Here is a 19791-nt window from a genome sequence, read left to right as displayed (position 1 = left end):
AGTGTGTGGTAACATTTAGAATCTAAACAATCGAAACATCTACATTCTGAAATTTGAAGGCAGGAAGTTAGCAAGTGAGTGAGCGTGTTTACAGAGTTATTAAATTGATTAGCTAACAGATTCGACTTCTTCAGATATTCCTTAAAGGTTATTTACGCTGTACAAATATATAAAGAGCCATGCGTTTAGGAGATCTTTTTAACACCTTTAGATTCCAGTGCAGATTAAAGATCATATTAGACATTACAGCATGTAACAATACAGTTGTAGTTGTATTTGTCCCCAAATGTTAAGAACAAAGTTGAAATCTTGAGGAAAAAGTTGTGAGTCAAATGTTAGAACCTGTTTATTTGCACTCGGAGTAAGAGTAAAACCAGCGGTAAATTGATTGACAGAGTTTGTCGTCTCACCGTCTGGACATCATTAATCATACCCTCAGGCTCAGCTTCTGTTTCTAATTTAGAGGAGAGAAGTGACCGTTTAAATCCAGGACAGCAAATGCTGCCGATGTGACGAATCAGTGCTAGTCTATTCAGTAATGTGTCATATGTGGCAAATGTTAAGGCATGTATCTAGGGATGATGTTTTAAAACTAGCAAATCTGAAGTTGCATTCAGTCATTTGGTGAGTTTTGTGTGCTGTATATGCTGTTTGAGTTTGAATGTTGTGTTTGCTGCATGGTTTTGACCATTTGGTAGTTAACATTCATTCTGATTGGTCAATTTTCTATAACGGCAGCTTTGACAGCACGTGTAGCTGCACATCCCAGAATTAAATAGAGACATAAAGTGGAAACTGAGCAAACTGCATAATCACTGATATGGTAAAGTGTCTCTGAGTAAAATCCTGAATATTCAATGCTCTTAAAACATTTCTGCGTGCAACTTTTTCATTTTAAAGCTGCCAAAACAAAATGACATAACTTTTTGACATAAGGTTGAAGCTCATGTGTCTGTTTTTATTTTTATTTTATTTTTTAATTTTATTCATGTTTTAAATCCGGATCCTGATTGTTACATCCTGATTGTTACATCCTGATTTGTTTCATCCTGAATGACTGATTCGCGATCACACAAAATGAATCATAAGGTTTATATGAAGCTTTATGCATTAATGACTATTGAAACTCCTCCCACTCCTTCATGTAACACAGGGTGTGTATATGTAAGAGAAAGAAAGCCTGTTGAGTCAAAGAATAAAATCTACTCTAGCTACACTCTACCTGACAGCACACTACTTCATATCTCTGAACATGACTGGGAATTGAATTTGCCGTGTTTTTGTCCCTTATGGCCTTCCACAACCCTGCTCAGATCAGACTGAGTTGTGCTGTTCTTGCTTCCAAACCTCAGAAAGCTCTGAATAAACGAGGATTTGAGCCCTTTTTCATTCATTAAACGTTTCTGTTTTCCGGCAGGATGGAGGGAGCGACTTTACTTTCGAAAATGATGCTTTTTCTGCACGTGGCGCTGATTTTTCATCCCACAAACTGCTCGGAAATGAAAGGTAGGATCTTCAATACAACACCTTTATACACACTTTACACCCTGAAATAACACCTTAGCATTATTGTCTTAGGATATTAAATCTGCACATTTAAGGCACAGAGTTAACTTGGTGAGCAAATTATAAAAAATAAAATAAAATAAAAAAAAATGCTGAAGCATGTGAATTCATACATAATGAATTATATATCGTGTAGAATTAAATATAAAGTTCATATCCCCTGTCTGGGTTTATTAACTCATCTTATTATATCATTACACATAGTATTGTAATCTTATAACCTCTGGGTTTAAGAAATATAATGGATTTATTTATTATTAAGCCTGTTTGGTTTTTTTTTTTGTTTGTTTGTTTTTATTTGTTCTTGTTTGTTCTCCCTTTTACCCTTTTTCTTTGCTACTTAATCATTTAACATGTAATAACACTAATTCTCTTTTATTCCCACACTTATTGTATATTATATTATTTATTCTTAATTTTAGATCATTTCTTTAAGATTTTTTAAGATCATTTCTCTTTAACCGGTTTTGTCTGTGTGTGTGCGCGCGCGCGTGTGTGTATGTATATGTGTGTATATGTGTGTGTGTGTGTGTGTGTGTGTGTGTGTGTGTGTGTGTGTGTGTGTGTGTGTGTGTGTGTGTGATATACGCTACACGTATATTTTATTTATAAGTAATTTTGTTTTTATTATTCTACAAATTCCTGATACAAGTGTTAATTCTTATTATTTGTGAGTCTTATAAATGATCACTTTTCCAATATTACAACACAATACAACAATACAAAAATGATGGTGTGTCAGTAAACAAAACACTGTATTACACCACTTTTAGGACAGAAATTCATAAAGAAAACTGCTGAGTTTTGCTGCAAACAAACAAACAAACAAACAAACAAATGTTAAATATGACATTTAAGGAAGATGTTTGACCCATTCTGTAAGACTGATCTTTATTAACCTATTAACTTTTATTAACCTTATATAATCGATTATGATTCCTTATAGAATGTCCTCCATTTTTTCTTTCTAGAGTAGAATAATTTCTCACTAGAATAAATTGAATTTACAGTTTATATCAGTATGGAAAGCCAAAAGGTTCAACATGCAAGTTAAAAATGTCATCAAAATGATGAAATAGAGATTCAAAAGCATCATGAAATCGTTACTGTAACGAGCAGGTAGTGTTGCTGTCTTACAGCTCAAGGATCGCTGTTTGAACAAAAACTCCACCCTCAAACACATTCAGTGGTTACTGTAATAAAATACTGCTAGCTTTAAAAGATTAATCTTCAAGAGCTTTTTTTTCTAGCAGTGTCATATTCTTCATGCTCATGAGAAATGTATGGCAGTTAAGCTGTGAACGCTGGAGAGTACGTAATTATTGTACTCCAGTATTTGTAGATAAGAACAGTGTAAATGTTACAGTTTATCTGTACTGGTGCCGGTAACCTCCACGTCTCGGCTGCAGTAATCGATGCGTTGGCGTTGAGTGGTGGCCTTCGGATGGCGGCGGCGGTGGAGGATTTGGTGGGAGGTTTGGAGAAAATGAAGGAAGTGTTTGTGACCTCCACGTTCCGTCTCCCACCTAAACTGGGAGGTATGCTGTTGGGAATCTACGGCAAAGACGACGGCAAGAAATACCTGGAGATCACCGTCATCGGCAAGATCACTAAAGGTAATGGGAGTCACACACACACACACACACACACACACACACACACACACACACACACACACACACACACACACTCCATCCTATACTATTTTTTTTATATCTACATCAAACTTAATGTCTGTCACTGTCTGTCTGTCCCTCCACCCCCTCTTGCATCTGTCTGTCTATACCCTGCCAACCTGCCTCTTGATGTCCTTCTGTCCCTCTGTTCTTCTGTCTGCCTGTCTTTTCATTCCTCTCTTTGTCCCCTTGTCTGTCTCTCCATTGTCATTCTTTCTGTCTGAATCACTGTTCCTTTATTTGTCTCTCTTTGTCAATCTGTCTGTCTCTTTGCCTGTCTGTCATTGCATATTCCACTGTCTGTCTCTCTGCCTGTCTGTCTCTCCCTGTCTGTCTTTCTATCTGTATATCTGTCTGTCTCTCTCTCTGTTTATCTGTCTGTCTGTCCCTCTGTAGTGTTAGTAAGATATTTGCGCTCTGATGGGAAGCTCCACTCGCTGAATCTGCATAACCCCGCCCTCTCTGACGGTCGGAGCCAATCCCTCATCCTGAAAGTGGGCGGACTCAGAAAGAGCCACATCAGCTTTGAGCTCTACATTAACTGTCGTCTGATTGACTCCGCCCACGGGCTGCCCTCATTGGCCAAGCTGCCTCAGAAGGTGGAGTCTGTGGAGGTCCGTAGCGGAGAAAGGAATTTCGCCCGAATGCAGGTGTGAGTCTGAGAAATTGTCTTTAACTGAATCTGAACCTGAGTGAATAGATCAGTTTGTACCAAGGTGATGTTAAATTCTGGATTCTGATTGGTCAGAAGGTGTTGATTAGTTTTCTAGTAGCTGCACCTCAGGGTTATATTAATGCTGATCTGTTCTGATGCGTCATCCTTACACAAGGGCCTGTATTACAAAACTCTGTGTTGTGGTGTGTTCTGTAAAGAGACGATTGTTCTTTAACTTTTATGGAAGGAATCTTTAGTGTTCAGTTCGTAACAGTCAAATGTAGATCTGTAACTTTCACAGAGATTAACACTTCAGAATGTTAATACATGTTCCGAATGTATTCAGAATTTTTTTATTTGTCTATATTTCTATGAATGTTTCTCTGTGTCTGTCTCTCTCAGTGACTGTCTCTCTCTTTGCCCCCATCTCTTTTCCTCTGTCCCTCTCTCTTTCTTTCCTTTTGCCTGTTTCTCACTCACTCTCTCACTCACTCACTCACTCACTCACTCACTCACTCACTCACTCACTCACTCACTCACTCACTCACTCACTCACTCATTCACTCACTCTCTCTCTCTCTTTCTCTCTCTCTCTCTCTCTCATTCACTCACTCTCTCACTCTCTCACTCACTCACTCACTCACTCACTCACTCACTCACTCACTCACACACACACACACACACACACACACACACACACACACACACACACACACACACACACACACACACACACACAGACACACACACTCGCTCTCTCTCTCTCTCCCTCTGCCTTATCTCTCTCTCTTTCTTTTCCTTTCTTTGTAACCTTAACAGATATGTACGCTTTAGATTTAGTAACATCATTAACATCACCAGCTGTATTGTTGGATTTTATCTTTACGTACTGTATATAGATTTTATAGCCGGTGAAGAAATGACTGCTTATAGATCAGGAACTCCAGGCACTGGCATGTTTATGTTTCACCACATCAAATATATCAAGACATGGACAAGTCAAGGTTTCACTGCTGTCATTGAGAATGTTTTTCTATAGAAGCTCAAGCACAAGTTACAGGACCGAGACGGCTGCTGTGAACTCTGAACCGCTATTTAATAAACCGTTACAAACGTCCTGTAGCTGTATCTGTCTCGTCATTTCTCAGGAAATACTATTCATACTTTTTTCTTCTTCCAATTTAAAAGTCCAGCTGATAAACAACAGAGCCGTAGAGACGGTGGGAAACGTCGTCCCGCTCGGATGTGAGCAGCGACAGTTATAGGACTGAGATAAGAAGTGAATGTTCTTAGCTTTTGTTCTGTTATCTCGCTTCATCTTTTGATCTTCCTCTCTGGTTTCAAATCAGTTCAGACAGCACACACGTCCTCGTGACCTGTTTAGGAGAATTGAGACCCTTTTTAACAGCTCAAACACCATCGTGACCTTTATATAAGCTAGTGATATCAGCAGAAAGTGGATCAGAGAAGAAACATCAGATATCAGAAATCAGATCGTGTATCCAACAGTGAAGATTTGGAAATATCTATTAAATTATTTATTTGTGTGTTTAAAACTGGAAATGTCTAAAATATAATGAGACGTGTAAAGATAAAAAGACCCGACTGTTTTTCTCTCGTTAGGAGTGATTATATTTTATTTATTTCTATCTCTGTTATATGACTGGTTATTAAATGACACTGGAGACTCCTTCCATCTCTGGAATGTTAAAGAAACGTGAATGTGAAAGTGAATGTGTGTCAAATACCTGATTCCTGATTCTGTACTTAGTAAAACTCATACGTGTGTGTGTGTGTGTGTGTGTGTGTGTGTGTGTGTGTGTGTGTGTGTGTGTGTGTGTGTGTGTGTGTGTGTGTGTGTGTGTAGGGTTCAGTGGAGTCTTTAAAGCTGGCTCTTGGTGGTTCTCTCCCTAAAGCTGGGCTCCTCACTGACTGCTCACTGCAGGGAGACTCAACACAACACAACACAGGTACACACACACTACACGGACAACACAGTTACACACACTACACTACACAGAACTGGTACACACACTGCACAGGACAAACAGACAACACAGTTACACACACTACACTACACAGAACTGGTACACACACTGCACAGGACAAACAGACAACACAGTTACACACTACACTACACAGAACTGGTACACACACACTGCACAGGACAAACAGACAACACAGTTACACACACTACACTACACAGAACTGGTACACACACTGCACAGTACAAACAGACAACACAGTTACACACTACACTACACAGAACTGGTACACACACACTGAACAGACAACACAGTTACACACTACACTACACAGAACTGGTACACACACACTACACAGACAACACAGTTACATACACTACAATACACTACACTACACAGAACTGGTATACACACACACACACACACACACACACACACACACACACACAATACACTAGCACAATACAGGTACACACACTACACTACATAGGTACACACATAACATTACACAACACTGGAACACACACCACACTACACAACACAGATAAACACACAGGTACACACACTACAACTTACAGATCCAAACATAACACTACACAACACAGGTACACACACAACATTACACAACACAGGTATGAACAACACTACACAACACAGGTACAGCACAAGGAGTGAATGTACATTCCGTGTATTTACAGCTGTACTCACTGCTCCGTGCTGATTGATTGAAATGCTGCCCTCTTCTGCTCATGTGCAGTACTGCACTCATGAACTTAAACCACATTCATATTACAAACCTTAGTAATGTTTCTTTATTCATTGGACAGATGTATGACTGAGAGACTCTGATCCACTTCTCTACTTCAGCTCTGATCATTTACACACATGTGAGCATGCGAGAGAGAGTGTGTGTGTGTGTGTGTGTGTGTGTGTGTGTGTGTGTGTGTGTGTGTGTGTGTGTGTGTGTGAGAGAGAGAGAGAACTTTAACTATGCAATGTAATTTAATGTAATCTATTATGTTCAGTTGGTCATTGTGATGTATGTGGATTAACTGATTTAGTGTTGGTTGTGTGTTGCAGTGGGCAGTGACATTAACACATTGCTGGGTGAGTAACATTGTGATAAAAGCCTGTTATTACATCTGTATAACAGCTGTTATTACTTTTGCAATTACAACTGTACTACACTTGCTATTACACATCATTGCACTTGCTTTTACTTGTACTGTTACACCTGTATTATACCCTTTACACCGCTATCACACTTATTGCACTTGTATTGCACCTGTCTGTTCAGCTATTACATCTGTATTACACCTGTTATTATGCCTGTTACACTGCTATTACACCTGTTTTGCACCTGTTATCACACCTGTTACACCACTATCACACATATAGTACACTTGTATTTCAGCTCTTATTACACTTGTTATTACACCTGTATTACAACTGCTATTACATCCACACTGCACCTGATATTAAACCTGATATTATACCTGATATTACACTTGGAATTACACCTGTTACATTGCTATTACACCTGTATTACACTTTTTATTATGCAGGCTATTACATCTGTATTACACTTTTATTACAGATGTATTACACCTATTATTACAGCTGAATTATACCTATATTCCACCTGCTATTACACTTGTATTATACTTTTATTAACTGCTTTAATTGTATTAAACAGGACTGTAGTTGTTCATGAAATGATTTCTCTTTTTTCTTTGTTTCTTCTCTTTTACATCTTCCTCTTGTCTCTGCTCAGGTGATCACACTAAGGCTCTGATTGGTCAGTTGATCATCTTCAATCAGATTATGGGCAATTTGCGAGAAGACATGAGAGAAATGGTGAGCTCAACACACACAAGATACTCACCCTATACTCTCTCACACACACACACACACACACACACACACACAGGTGAAGTTGAAATAGAAAACTCATGTAATAATTGTGTAACAGATTTGTGTTGCATTGTTGTTTCATTTCAGACCAAGGAGATGTCTTTAATCAGGAACACCATCCTGGAGTGTCAAGTGTGTGGTGAGTGATGAGAAACTCTAATATCGCTTATAAAGCAGAGTCAAATCGAGAAAGGAGAAAATGTTTAGGGTCAGTCTCTCTCTCTCTCTCTCTCTCTCTCTCTCTCTCTCTATCTATCTATCTATCTATCTATCTATCTCTGTTTCTCTCAGGTTTTAATGAGCCTCAGTCTCGGTGTCAGTCTAAGCCGTGTTATGACGGTGTTGCATGTGTGGATGTTTTGGAGTTTCCAGGGTATCGGTGTGGCTCGTGTCCTGCAGGAACCACAGGCAATGGCACACACTGCCAGGACATTGATGAGGTTCCTCTAAAACACACACATACACAGGCACACACGCACACACACACACACTGCGAGGACATTGATATGGTTCCTTTAAAATATACACACACACACTGCCAAGACAATGATGAGGTTCATCTAAAACACACACACAAACACACACACACACACACTGCCAAGACATCAAAAGGTTTCCTCTAAAACACACACACACTGCCAAGACAATGATGAGGTTCCTCTAAAACACACAAACACACACTGCCAAGACATCAATAAGTTTCCTCTAAAACACACACACGCACATCACACAAATCACACGCATGTTTTATCTGCATTATTATTGTGCATTTCTCTTTCTCTCTCTCTCTCTCTCTCTTCTCTCTCTCTCTCTCTCTCTCTCTCTCTCTCTCTCTCTCTCTCTCTCAGTGTGAGGCACAGCCATGTTTCTCTCCTCACATGTGTATGAACAGTGTGAAGGGGTTCCGCTGTGAGTCGTGTCCACCAGGGTTCTCTGGGCCTGAGTTGAGTGGAGTCGGCATGGATTTTGCCCGGAACCACATACAGGTCTGATCTGTCTGTGTTTCTTTAACGTGAGAAGAGTCAGACAGCTCAAGTCCATTCATCAAGATCAGGGGTGCGTTAGACATGGGGTGGTAAAGAGGATGGGGGGAGGACAGAGGTGGGGTGACATGAGTCAATAAATACATTTATTATTTATTATTTATTATTATTTTTTTATTATAATTTCCTTTGATCATGAAGCTTATTACTCTTATTTAAACGATTGCAGCTAGCAGTCTGTAGCAACCATGTGGCCACTCCCCTGATTTTGTTTGTGTGTTCGTATGCGTGTGTGTGTTACAGGAGTGTGTGGACATAGACGAGTGTGCGGCACAAACCGGCGCCTGCGTCCCTAACTCCGTCTGCATCAACACAGCGGTGATTTAACACTCATGAAACACTACGTCTGACTGTTCTTAGCTCTGTGACATCATTTTAAACATAAGAGCATGTCATTAAAAACTGACTGTTCGGTAACGATAATGCAGATACTCTGTTTGTGTGTGTCTCAGGGTTCGTTTCAGTGCGGTCCGTGTAAGTCGGGTTTCGTGGGGAATCAGACGTCGGGCTGTTTTCTCAGGAGACCGTGCGATCTGCTTGGCTACGATCCGTGTGACGTCAACGCGCACTGTGTGATGGAGCGCGGCAGCGACGTCTCCTGTGTGGTGAGAACTCGGTGTCATGTGGTCATGGCTCAGTCCAGTACAAAACTCTGGAAACTTTTAATCAGGTTTTTGTTCTTAAATATGTTATCATTCTAGAACACACTAAACTAAAAGGAGAGAGAGAGAGAGAGAGAGAGAGAGAGAGAGAGAGAGAGAGAGAGAGAGAGAGAGATTAATTGGGGGAAATGGAAAACAGGTGAAGTCTTGGGCGCCCTCTGGTGGTCAAAAGGAGAAATTTCCCAGCTGTCCCTGACACAGTGTGCTTTATTATGGATATAATGTGCTGGGGCTTTGTGTTATGTTTAAATGGAAGTTTTACATCTATTTCATCTGCAATGTGACCCAGTTTTTATTCAGTGACATCTGAGTGTGGATGGACTTTAAGGTAAAAATGTGACATGACGCTAACATTGTTATTATCACAATAAAAATTAAAAATGTAATGTTGGTGAAGTTAAAAAACTGAAAGTCTGAGTAATATTACCTTTAATCAAAATATCATTTTAGCAGTCTCAAGATATATTGACAGTTTTTTTATTATTTCATATGCTCAGTTTAACAGATTCTTTCTCCTCTTGCTGGTGGTTTAATCTTCTCCACAAACTCTATTTTACTTCTGCCTCAGTGTAACGTGGGGTTTGCAGGGAACGGGAACATCTGCGGTGTCGACTCTGACCTCGATGGCTATCCAGATGAAGCGCTTCCCTGCATCGATAACGATAAACACTGCAGAGCGGTTCGTCTGTCCGTCCTTTATCTTCAGATTACTGTTGTTTATTCCTTTATTTAACTCTATTTCTGTCTTTCTGTTTGTTTGTCACAATCTTCTAGGATAACTGTGGATCCACTCCGAACTCTGGTCAGGAGGACAAGGATGGCGACGGTCTCGGGGATCAGTGTGACGAAGACGCGGACGGAGATGGAATAAAGAACATGGAGGTCGTTATGCATTTATCTCAGTGATCATGGCGTAACGAAGCAGAGAAAACCGAGTTTTAATCATGACTGAAAGTGAGTGTATTTCTGCAGGATAATTGTCGTCTAATGCCCAATAAGGACCAGCAGAACTCAGACTCTGACTCGTACGGTGATGCGTGTGATAACTGTCCAAATGTCCCAAATGGAGATCAGCGGGACACGGACATTAACGGCGTGGGAGACAGCTGTGATAACGACATTGATGGAGACGGTATGAGTCACATGACCAGCTGTTACACCGGAAAATAGCACCGTGTTCTAATAGTCATTCATTCATTCATTCATTCATTTTCTACCGCTTATCCGAACTTCTCGGGTCACGGGGAGCCTGTGCTTATCTCAGGCGTCATCGGGCATCGAGGCAGGATACACCCTGGACGGAGTGCCAACCCATCACATGGCACACACACACACACACACACTCACACACTCACACACTACGGACAATTTTCCAGAGATGCCAATCAACCTACCATGCATGTCTTTGGACCGGGGAGGAAACCGGAGTACCCGGAGGAAACCCCCGAGGCACGGGGAGAACATGCAAACTCCACACACACAAGGCGGAGGCGGGAATCGAACCCCCAACCCTAGAGGTGTGAGGCAAACGTGCTAACCACTAAGCCACCGTGCCTCCCCGTTCTAATAGTGCTTCCATCAAATAATAAAATCAGAAAATAAAACAATTAATCAGAAAACTGTATACCTTGAGTGACATATGTCTCATCCAATCAGAGCTAAGAATTCTATTTACAAACTATACATAACATTTCTGTCAGAATTGTTGTCATGTTTTCTGATTTGTTTCTTTTGTTTCTCGCTTCTCGGACATTCTCATGATTTTTTCACAGGAATCCCCAACATGCTGGATAACTGCCCGAAAATCCCCAACGCCATGCAGACGGACCGCGATGACGACGGAGTGGGAGACGCGTGTGACAGCTGTCCTGAGGTCAACGACCCCACTCAGGTGTCTGCTTACTTCTATAAACTCCAAACAACTCTGAGTGCTTTATTGGTTTAAAATGATATGCCTTGTGTAGTTTTGTCTTTACTAGTAAATGGAAAACTCTGTAACATCTCTGTTGGCAGTCGGATGTTGATAATGACTTGGTGGGAGACATCTGTGATACCAACCAGGACACGTGAGTTTCCCACTTAAACTCCAGGCTTCTTTTTAGTTTGTGTTAAAGTTTATGACACACCTCAACTCTGCTAACTGTGTGTAGTGATGGCGACGGTCTCCAGGACACGAGGGACAACTGCCCTGAAATCCCCAACAGCTCTCAGGTTGACTCGGATAACGACGGCATTGGAGACGATTGTGACGATGATGACGACAACGATGGGGTTCCAGACGCTTCTTATCCTGGGCCAGATAACTGCAGGCTCATACCCAACCCTAACCAGAAAGACTCGGACGGTACACACACACAAACGCACACACACACACACACAGACTCAAACAAACACATACAAACACACACACACACACACACACACACAAACACAGACTCACACAAAGACATACAAACACACACACACACAGACTCACACAAACACAAACACACACACACACACACACACACAGACTCACACAAACACATACAATCACACACACACACACACACACACAGACTCACACAAACACACACACACACACACAGACTCACACAAACACATACAAACACACACACAGACTCACACACACGCACACACACACACACATACACACACACACACACACACACACACACAGACAGACACACCTCTTACAACACACACAGCCAAACACAAACACACACACATACATACACACACACAAACACACATACACACACACAAAGAAAAAAGATAGATAGATAGATAGATAGATAGATAGATAGATAGATAGATAGATAGATAGATAGATAGATAGATAGATTTTTTCTCCACAGTAAATTGAGATAATTATTCCCTTATTCTTTTTCCTCCTCTCGTCCTCTCCTCAGCTGATGGAGTGGGTGACGTGTGTGAGAGCGACTTTGATAATGACAAAGTGAGTGACGTGATGGACGCCTGTCCTGAAAACGCTGACATCACCATGACAGACTTCCGAGCCTTCCAGACAGTCATCCTGGACCCGCACGGAGATTCCCAGATCGATCCCAACTGGGTGGTACTCAATCAGGTAAACTCCTGGCCTCATGTACTTCCTGTCTGATCTCATGTTAATGTGTATAACACTTCCTGTCTGATCTCATGTTAATGTGTATAACACTTCCTGTCTGATCTCATGTTAATGTGTATAACACTTCCTGTCTGATCTCATGTTAATGTGTATAACACTTCCTGTCTGATCTCATGTTAATGTGTATAACACTTCCTGTCTGATCTCATGTTAATGTGTATAACACTTCCTGTCTGATCTCATGTTAATGTGTATAACACTTCCTGTCTGATCTCATGTTAATGTGTATAACACTTCCTGTCTGATCTCATGTTAATGTGTATAACACTTCCTGTCTGATCTAGGGGATGGAGATCGTACAGACAATGAACAGTGACCCCGGTTTGGCTGTGGGTGAGTCTCATTGTCTCATATTTTTAGATGGCACTGATCTAGCCTTCATCACCTTGTCTCCTCTTCCTCTTCCTCTTCCCCAGGCTACACAGCGTTCAACGGCGTGGATTTTGAGGGAACTTTCCACGTGAACACGATGACGGACGACGACTACGTGGGCTTCATCTTCGCCTATCAGGACTCGTCCAGCTTCTATGTGGTGATGTGGAAGCAGACAGAGCAGACGTACTGGCAGAACCTGCCGTTCACTGCGCTGGCTGAACCGGGCCTGCAGCTGAAGGTGAGTGTTCCAGGTCACTCCAGATTTCACTAAATCCCCCCTTTATGGTGAAATAACGTTCTGATGTTGTGATTAAATGTTAAGCATTCTCTTCCTGTCTCTCCACCGGTCCATGTCTCAGGCCGTCAAGTCTCGCACAGGTCCAGGTGAGCATCTGCGTAACGCACTGTGGCACACCGGCGACACACACGGAGAGGTGACGCTGCTCTGGAAGGATCCCAGGAACGTAGGATGGAGCGATAAAACGTCGTACCGTTGGAGCCTCAGTCATCGTCCGCAGGTCGGATACATCAGGTAGGAATCAAGATAACAAAGTCCAGTTAACAAAACGAATATAAAATAAAATAAAAACAGTCCAATAAACAAATTAAATAACAAACAAATAAAATAAACAATAAACAAGACCAACAAAAAAATATTAAACAAATTAAATCAAATAAAATCAAATAATAAAATAAAAAAAACAAATCCAAAAAAAAAGTAACAAATATAAATCCCCAAAACAAATTAAATGAATAAATCAAATAATAAAAATAATAATAATAATAATAAAAAAAAAGACAAATTCAATATCCAAAGCAAATAAATATGTCCAATAAAAAAGTCTAATAAATAAGTTAAATAAAGAAAAGAGCTCCAGCAGACACGTCTAGTGAGATGTGTGTGTACAGAGTTTAATACCGAGATGAAACTGTCCTGAGTGTCTGATGGTCTAATCTGCACCTCAATACAAAATATCAGATACTTTTAAAATGTGTGTGTCTTCAGAATGCGTCTGTATGAAGGCACCGCTCTAGTCGCTGACTCCGGCGTGGTGATCGACACCTCGATGAAAGGAGGACGTCTGGGTGTTTTCTGCTTCTCACAGGAGAACATTATCTGGTCCAATCTCGGCTATCGCTGCAACGGTAAGTTCCTGGAACTGATGCGTCCAAAAAATATAACGTTAAAAAAAATCTTGTTTATAAGATATCTCCAGTGTAGTGTTACTAATGTAGAGAACGAGGAAGCTTATGAGCTCCTTCACCTCCTAGAATGGTTCCATCACTCGCTTCATAACATCATCAAAACATCCCACAGATTGTTGAACACAGAGTTGAGCTTAGAGATACAGCACTTTAAAGGGTTTTGATATAAAAGGTTTATCGCTCTCTAAGTGTTCTACTGGCCAAGTACAGAACATCAGGGTTTTATGTAGAACCCAGAGGAACCTGGACATAAGAACATCACAGAGCTGAGAAAAACTGAAGCTGCATCTCGATGCTACCTTTCATTGACATCACTTCATGCCAGTGGGTTTTTTTTGTGGTCATATTGTGTATCTATTATGTGAATACAGCTAACACTGTATGTGTGTGTGTGTGTGTGTGTGTGTGTGTGTGTGTGTGTGTGTGTGTGTGTGTGTGTGTGTTCTCATCAGATACGATCCCAGATGATTTTTACCTCCACCACAAACAGCTGAACCTCAGGACAGGAGCATAGACAAATCCACGTGTTTAAACATAACCTGAAGTTACCACAGTCTACTGTGTGTGTGTGTGTGTGTGTGTGTGTGTGTGTGTGTGTGTGTGTGTGTTCCTGTTTTTGTGTATCTAGACAGTGTTTTTTTTTCTACTGTTAACTCCAGTAGTCCGGAGAAGCTCACGTTGAGGACGGCTCGTATGCCCATATGCTGATGTTACATCAGTGAAGTTACACAGTGAAAAACTCTTTAGTTTAAAGCACAATATCGTCGACACACACACACACACACACACTACACAACACCATGAGATACACTTCCTGTGTGTGTATCTCAGAAAATAATAAATATGTACATGAGTTTTACCTCCATGTAATCCAGGTCTTGTGAATTAGCAAACTGGAAACCCTACAAGCCCCACCCACTTCCCCTGCTAACCAATGAAATAAAAGGAATTTACATATTAAAAATGTAATTAATATGTTAATATATTTTGTTTGTTAACAAAATAAAATTGTGTCACATGATAATGTCTCACATAAGAAGTGCCGAAATATTTAAATTTTTGTTTTCCTTTGTTGCTATTTGACACTTCCTCATGGTCACGTTAGTTTCTAATGAATTAATTCACTCTCTTTCACTCACTCATTTTCTACCGCTTATCCGAACTACCTCGGGTCACGGGGAGCCTGTGCCTATCTCAGGCGTCATCGGGCATCGAGGCAGGATACACCCTGGACGGAGTGCCAACCCATCACAGGGCACACACACACACACACACACACTCTCATACACTCACACACACACACACACACTACGGACAATTTTCCAGAGATGCCAATCAACCTACTGTACCATGCATGTATTTGGACCGGGAGAGGAAACCGGAGTACCCGGAGGTGCAAACGTGCTAACCACTAAGTCACCGTGCCCCCTTGAATTAATTCAGTGTTTTATAATTAAATAAAAAATGTTTTATAAACTCTAGTGTCAGTGTCAATGCTTCAGTATAATCCAGTGTAGAGCTTCTTCATTGGTACAGATGGATGTTTAACAGAAACTTAATGATTTATTTGGCCAACTTTACACTCCAATGTTTATAATAATAATAATAATAATAATAATAATAATAATAATCAGTAGTAGTAGTAGTAGTAGTAGTAGTAGTAGTAGTAGTAGTAGTAGTAGTAATGGTAGTAGTGTTATGATGCTAAGACTGATTTCCTTGTGTGTATGTTTGTGTGTGCACGTGTGTGTGTGTGTGTGTGTGTGTGTGTGTGTGTGTGTGTGTGTGTGTGTGTGTGTGTGTACTGTCTCTATCACAGCATGGATTTGTTCAACTTTAACAGTTTATTCTGTGAAACTAACACTGTTTAAGGAAATAATCAGTTAAACATTTGGATGTGGGAGTTTACACACACACACACGCACTGACACACACACACACACACACACACACACACACACACACACACACACACACACACACACACACACACACACACAGAGGCTGAAACTGTGGCAGAAGCTGAGGCTGAAGTTAAAGCCAAGGCTGCGGAGGAGGTTCAGGAAGAAGCTGATGTGGAAGCAGAACTTCACAAAGAATCAGAGGCAGGAGCAAAAATTTCTGCAGAAGCTGAGGCAGTAGTTAAAGCAGAGGCTGAGGAGGAACCTGAGGCAGAAGCTGAAACTGAGGCTGAAACTCAACCTAAAGAGTGTAACAAAAAGGAAAGGACCAGGAGAGGAACCCGACGTGGAAAGAGAAAAAAGAAGTCCAGGTCCACAAAGCAGGTATGAATATTATTGTCATGCCATGAGTTCAGTAATGGAGCTGGAGATCCGTTCATATGGTTCACTGGTATTACTGCTGTTATAAACCCATGAATATGAACTTATTCCACAACAGTAATGCTAAAGGAGCGATTCATTTGTTTGTCGGTGGAGGTGCAACCTGGGAAATGAAATCAGCCACCAAACTCAGTGTCCAGGTGATACGATGGTGTGGAGGTCTAATAATAATCAATTATTTTATCAAGATGATAAATAACTAAATAATAAATACAAAAATAAAGCTGTACCATAAGATCTGAGGAGTAACTGGGAGTGTACATTACTGATCCATCACCAAAATTTTAACCATATTATGTCCAAATTGTCCCTCGCTCTATATTAATTTATTGTTTGTAGAATTGTCATGCAAATATTTCATTCATGTTCTAGTTTATTTTGAATATCGGCAAGGTTTAGCATGATTAGCTACGGCACTCGGCCCGCAGTCACCTCACAGCCGTGCCGATATTCAGTGAAACCGTGCGCTCACTTGACGTAATAATGCTTTATTACAATACACTCGTCTTTGTCCTATCGTGACACTGTACACTTCAGACCCCGGTTCTGGACCCTTTTTCTCTTTCCAGATTAGACATTCACAAATAAGCCACGATGCTGAAGTGAAATAAACACAGTGAAGACACAGACAGGATATGATCATCTCCACCTCCTGCTAATTTATATAACCTCTATAATGAGATGTGATTACGATTTTGTGTTTTCTTTTTTATAGGAAGCGCAGTACACAAGTCTGGACCTGATCTGATCTGCACCAGAGAACATGGAAGCACTGCTTTCAACCAGAAGCGATAAAGTTTTCTGTTCATTATTTGTTTCCAAAATGAAATAATTAATCAATGGTTGAAAAGTTGATAAGTTGAACTGAATATAAATCATCTTTATTATTAGTTTTTATAAGCACGTTAAAAACATTATACTTTATTTATACATGTATTTTTGTTCTCCTCCATTTGTCACTTTAGCATTTGAGCGTCACACAGTAATATTAGTAATATATTGGTATATTTACCATTACTAAACACAACCAATGTCCCTTTGCTGGACCTGCAGCTAGAGCAACTTTTCTGTGAAGCAGCACATTGAGATAAAGCGAGGATGTGTGATGCTCTTGCAAACTCCAGCTGCGCTCACCTGAGGCCGTGTGGTTAGAATGAGGCGAGCTGAAAAACTCAACAACAAAGCAGGATGTCATGTGGCGAGAATGAGCCGTTAAAGAACATGACCTTTATTTGATCTGAAAGGAAGTTGAGCAACAAATAAAGAAACCACACTAACTAATGATAAATAAATGAACCTAGAACCTTAAAGCACTTAGTTGGTCCCTTATAGAGAAACCTTCCGGCTCTACAACCACTAGGTTTCTGTTTCCGCTAATAAACAGCCAAAGAACCGAGTCAGCCATCCTACTGTTTTAAATGAAGTGGTTTAGTGCAGAAACTAAAGTAGCTTTATCACTCGCTTTATACCTGGAATTTAAAAATCACTCAATAAAAAAAGATAAGTTTAAATCCAGGTTTGATTATTATTAATATACATATAGAAACTTCCTTAAATTCAAACCCAAGTAATAACTGATTTCAACAAAAACAACAAAATTGTCTGTAGTTTCCTCATTTCACTTTGAATTCTTTCCCAAATTTTATCAACGCTTTTATTTTTTGTAAAATGCTTCATTCATAAACACATTTTTTTCAAAACATCTTGCAGAGATCAAACTCCAAAAGTAATGGCACCTTAATGATTTCACCTTCTTTGGATTATAGAAATGCTTTAATAGAAATGTTTAATTGCTCCACACTTAGAGCTGCTTAGAACCAATTTTGGAGTAAAAGGTTTTATGAAGAACCCCAAGGAGCTTCTTTTTTAAAGAATGTAACAGTGTAGGAGCAAATATCCAGAATTAAAGCATATATAAAGCATAAGATATACATTATGATAGACGATATATGATTACAAGCACGGTTTAATAATGATCATCATCATCATCATGAAGGAGTCTACAGTGTAAAATAAATGCTTTTATATGTCACTGCTTGTTATATTTTATTAAGTGCTGGTTGTGCTTTGTTTAAAAACCACAGTGAGTTAAAGCTAAAGGTGTGAAGGTTCATGTGGTTAGAAACACAGCACCAGAGCTGAATGTCTGGTAAACAGCAGGAGCTTTTAACACACAACAGTGTTTTCACTTCCCAGCACTAATGTTTTCATTTTTTTTTTTTTTTGGATTATGAGGAGCCAACCTTGAGTAGGTTTAGTAATAAAGGTGATGTACACAACAGTCAGTTTAACCCAAAATATTCACAATAAAGTCAGGGAGACAAGAAACAGTTTAATTGCTGTCAGATTTTTTCACATGTTGCACCGTAACATTTCTCACCGCATGTCTACTGCATTTCCTCATGATTTCAGTATTATGTTAATTGCAGTAATTTTAGGGTTTTTAAATTCTTATTGGCTTAAAGATTTTGTTATTAGAGAGAATGTTTGATGTTTTGTTTATTTATTTATTTATTTATTCGCTCATTCATTCGTTCATTAATTCATTAATATCTTTATTTTATCTTTTTTACTGAGTCAAACTTTAAGTCCTGACTGTTGTGTGTTGGCAAATATTTCTGAACCATATAAAGTCTATTTACCATATCACTTACTATTATTATGTTTATTATTATGCTTACTATTTTGTTCACTCCTGTAATCTCAGCTGCATTTGGTTTTATTTATTCTTAACACTGCTAACTTTTGAATAGTTTTCATTTAAATTATTTCTTTTTTTTCCCCATATGCAAGAAGAACGTTACAGTTATAATTTTGTAGTTATTAATTTTTTTGTTATTTTTATTCTTATTTTTAGTAAAGCAACTCTAAATACATACTTTAAACAAAGAACAAACAATTTTCAAATAAGTTTGTAAAAATATTTTTACATTTTTTAATTTACAGACATCATAAAAAGCCAGGCATTTATATTTAAAGAATTTACTTTTAATTTTAATTTAATTGAATACATTAATTCAACTCATTTTAAAGAAACTGACCGTGTTTACCTTATACATTGTGCATCTATCAGCCCACTATCCTCTTCATAATTAATGGAGATGATAATTTGAGTAGAGGACATCTAATGACCTCCCAAATAAATCTCCCCTAAAGTGTTTTTTTTATTATTTGTTTATTTGTCCCTTTAAATCAGGGAAAGCTCCGTGTGAGGAA

The 19791-nt window shown here is 39.5% G+C and overlaps 2 protein-coding genes across 6 annotated transcripts in view; both read left to right on the top strand.

The window, feature by feature from the left end:
• Window positions 1-1260: 1260 nt before the first annotated feature.
• thbs3b (thrombospondin 3b) lies at window positions 1261-15466 on the top strand. Its single transcript, XM_027177855.2, has 23 exons — window positions 1261-1506; window positions 2976-3182; window positions 3639-3892; window positions 5765-5867; window positions 6963-6989; window positions 7657-7739; window positions 7884-7935; window positions 8088-8236; window positions 8645-8782; window positions 9083-9157; window positions 9292-9444; window positions 10070-10180; window positions 10276-10383; window positions 10474-10633; window positions 11274-11392; window positions 11515-11567; window positions 11652-11845; window positions 12414-12592; window positions 12937-12985; window positions 13069-13265; window positions 13387-13559; window positions 14034-14173; window positions 14686-15466. Exons 1-23 carry the CDS (start codon window positions 1419-1421, stop codon window positions 14745-14747), a joined length of 2874 nt encoding a protein of 957 aa, XP_027033656.2. The 5' UTR covers window positions 1261-1418; the 3' UTR covers window positions 14748-15466.
• Window positions 15467-16312: 846 nt separating this feature from the next.
• LOC113662768 (immunoglobulin lambda-1 light chain-like) overlaps window positions 16313-19791 on the top strand; it is a 7284-nt gene continuing 3805 nt past the window's right edge. For 2 of the 5 annotated variants that reach the window (XM_047815679.1, XM_027177857.2), the window contains exon 1: window positions 16321-16518. The gene's annotated coding sequence lies outside the window, so the exon portion shown is untranslated. Of the gene's footprint in view, window positions 16519-19791 lie in introns of all 5 variants that reach the window. The other 3 variants (XM_047815681.1, XM_047815680.1, XM_047815678.1) reach the window with 3 other exon arrangements.

The sequence above is a fragment of the Tachysurus fulvidraco genome, chromosome 7, assembly GCF_022655615.1.
Source record: "Tachysurus fulvidraco isolate hzauxx_2018 chromosome 7, HZAU_PFXX_2.0, whole genome shotgun sequence".
In the NCBI taxonomy this organism is placed as follows: Eukaryota; Metazoa; Chordata; class Actinopteri; order Siluriformes; family Bagridae; genus Tachysurus; species Tachysurus fulvidraco.
Note: the sequence above shows the minus strand (reverse complement) of the source record. Positions and strands in the feature narration are given on the sequence as shown.

Coding starts and splice junctions, on each gene's coding strand:
- thbs3b (XM_027177855.2), top strand. CDS start 1,419: ATGGAGGGAGCGACTTTACTTTCGAAAATGATGCTTTTTCTGCACGTG. Junction 5,868..6,962: donor CTCAACACAACACAACACAG/GTACACACACAC, acceptor TGTGTGTTGCAG/TGGGCAGTGACATTAACACA. Junction 10,384..10,473: donor ATGGAATAAAGAACATGGAG/GTCGTTATGCAT, acceptor GTATTTCTGCAG/GATAATTGTCGTCTAATGCC.